The following is a 3,188-nucleotide window of genomic DNA, read 5'->3' as shown; positions in this document are numbered from 1 at the left end:
ACACTGTAAATGGTTTTCCATACACTGTAAATGGTTTTCCATACAATGTAAATGGTTTTCCATACACTGTAAATGCGTTGCCAAAGCGTGTAGTCGAGAGTTGACCGCTGTCAATGAACGGTAAAATGTGAAATTGAAGCCCTGGTTACAATAGTACTAGAGCCACTGTTACGGTAAACCAAACACAGGTGACAAATTGTTGCGAAGTATGCAAAATGGTTCACCAAAAACATATACAGTACATAAAAGACAATAACTGTGAAAGTTGTCAGACTTACCAAGTCCGGTGTACTGTCCATCTGAGTGTCCTGGCTAGCCACAATCAGGATGTTATAAGCTTTAGTGATCACCTCCTTACTGAGGTACTGGAGAGTCTCCAAACACGGCCCCTCGGCTTTAACCCCACCACTGGGGTCAGAGTCTAAGTGCCTTGTTTCTGACATGTTTCTAAGCTCGCCTAGAAGTACTTCTAGAGCAAATATCCTGGAAAAAGGAGTACGTTAGGATAAAGCAGGTACTCCCACAAAACATTAGCTCGTTACGGAATATATCACTTTGCTAATTATTTTGAAAATGCTTTGCAAAACCTAAACTGCTTATGTGTGCAGCAACTATATGTTCTGGTAGTAACGTCTTGGGAGACCAAACGAAGGGTTTGATTTGTAACGTCTTGGGAGACCAAACGAAAGGTTTGATTTGCAAAGGTCTGCAGCAAAAGCTCTGCAAAAACAACAATTTCCAAACACTATAAAAAAGCAAATGTCTGTAAATGGAATTGCAAAGGTCTGAAAATGGTATTGCGAAGAATCTACAAGGGGTTTGGGAAAGGATCCTTTAATAACGTACAAAAGGTCGGAGATGCTGATGAATGTGTGCTTCATTTTACAACATATAACTTTAAAGGTTTTTGTCGTTGTTTCTTTTGATTCTGCTATGGATTTTTAAACTCGAGTTGTAATGTTTGCGAGCCTTCTGCTAGAAATTGTCTATTTGTAGTTTGTTTGCAGTGAATGTAGCGTAAAGTACACAAGTGTACACATAGAGGTGACGAATGCACATATTCTGAATATCTTTAGCAAATAGATTGCAAACAGATTTTTGCTTCATGTGGGCATGACAGGATGAAAAGCGCGCATCTAAAACGGTAAAAGGTCTCCTACAATGTTGTATAAATATGCCTTCCTATTCAGAGAAAGTTGTTGTACACTGCCTTGAATATATTGTAAGATACACAATGAATGTAGCAATGAGCATTCTTAAACATTTGACATATAATATAGCGAAAAATACTTCATTTTTTTAACATTCATTTCAAACTTATCGTTTTCAAGTAATTAACACCGGAATGCAATTAATATGACGATTTAACATCGCCGTCTACTTGCCTTTGTTTTTCTGACTGCTGTTGATCAATAACCTCCAGAACCCCCTTTATCCTCATGGCATCCTCCACCACGTATATCCTTTCGGGTTAGAATCAAAAGCGACACATTAAACATAATGTTACATTGTTTTATTCAACTCATGTTTCTTTGCCCTTTCTCTAACAGGTTTTGTTAAAATCAACTGTTTCATCCACGTCAGATGGTGCTATGATAACCTGAGAGCTGGCTTTGTAGACACCTAATGTTGTCGGTGGTACTGAAATAGTTACTTCACTAATTGCTAAGGACACAGTTATTGTTAATCATGTGGGAAAAAGATGATAGAATATTTTGCAGGGTAGTCAGACTTGATTTTAATTTTATTAAGTTAGTTAAAATACTTTTTTTGTTTATTTCGTGGAAAATGATTGAAATGCTAATATTAGTTCCTGACAAATGTTTTGGTTTCATTACAAGAATGTGCACTTAGCAGCTATGAATTTTTGTATACATTTTAGTTGTCAAACGTGAATGTTCTGTACAGTAAAACATCAATAAAAACAAAACAATCTGGATCCAAAAAAGCAATATTACAGCTACAAAACCTGACAATTATGCCACAACAGTGTTCTGGTCATCTTAAGCTTGTGATCACAGCAACAGTATTTGGTGTCCCAAGCATTTCTTCTAGGTAACAAATAAATGAACTGGCATGTTTTCCAAATAAAAATATCAATAATCATTTCCTTATAAAATTCTGAAAATAAAAGGAAGCCAAACACTATATTTTTCTAAGAACATATAAATCACTTCTCCTAAGACATAAATAATACTTAATATCATTTTCATACAGTATAAACAATGATCTACGAACCCCCACTCCAAGTCTGTATCAGTCACAGCGCTGAGGATGTCACACACAATCTGTAGGAAATCCTGGTCAGTCCCGAGCCGTGATGACCAATCGTTATCTTGCCCTCCCCCCTGAATACAGCTGTGAATAGCCATGCATACATACTGGGTCAGCTTTTCATCCTCTACACACAGCAGACATCTGTAAGAGAGAAAGTGTCATCTTCACCATTGTTCTAGGAGTTGTTTCTCCTGTAAATCTGGAGTGTTGTACCTAGAGATGATTTACCCATTGACAATTATTATCTATTTAGTGGTTGTTTTACGTGCCTAACGAAATTACAAAATTTTGATCGATCAGAAAGGGAGTGGAAATAATATGCGTTTCATTTGTGACATTACATTGTCATGCATTTTATTGAACAGTGAACAGTCACAAACGTTATAAGGTTTTCCTTGAAGTTGTAATTATGTCTCAATCAACAACGTGTTTTTTTCCTGAATTACGTACAATGAAGATCATTATATGGCTGATGTATACATCTCCTTTGGGTCACTCACCTAAAGCTTTTTGAAAACTGTCTCCAAACTAGCTTGCTGTTTTCCGTATGTCCGGCCACCACATTTCCTAGGAACTGTACACAGCACCTGAGCAATATCACTTTGTCTTCAGCCAACATCGGGTGGGACCGCATTTGTTCGGGTGAACATCGAGCAAAGGGTTTTAATGTGGCTTCACAACAGTCTAAGCAGCTAGGAAAACACTCAACCACAAGGTCTTGATTTGCCTTAGATCCAGCACACGCATTACGTAGTGTTCGGTAACACTCGGTGATACAACCAGTTATTTCAGACGGCACATCCTCATAATAATCTTTTGTCAGGTTTTCATTACATTTGCAAAGAACTTTTCCTATTGTCTCAATATGAGCCTTGACTACTTTCTCTCTGCAAAGAAAAGTTGGTTCAGAT

General features: G+C 37.3%; 1 protein-coding gene across 1 annotated transcript; it reads right to left on the bottom strand.

Annotated features, from left to right (window-relative positions):
- Nucleotides 1-278: 278 nt before the first annotated feature.
- On the bottom strand, nucleotides 279-3,163 carry LOC110444467 (ataxin-10-like; the record flags this gene model as incomplete). The annotated part of the gene is made up of 4 exons (XM_021488843.1): nucleotides 2,778-3,163; nucleotides 2,239-2,418; nucleotides 1,386-1,463; nucleotides 279-483 (listed from the first exon to the last, which is right to left on the bottom strand). Coding segments are annotated over exons 1-4 (597 nt in total), but the record flags the coding sequence as incomplete, so codon positions are not given.
- Between the last annotated feature and the right edge of the window lie 25 nt (nucleotides 3,164-3,188).

This window comes from Mizuhopecten yessoensis, unplaced genomic scaffold (assembly GCF_002113885.1).
Source record: "Mizuhopecten yessoensis strain PY_sf001 unplaced genomic scaffold, ASM211388v2 hete_36128220, whole genome shotgun sequence".
Classification (NCBI taxonomy): Eukaryota; Metazoa; Mollusca; class Bivalvia; order Pectinida; family Pectinidae; genus Mizuhopecten; species Mizuhopecten yessoensis.
This window is presented reverse-complemented; position numbering and strand designations above follow the sequence as displayed.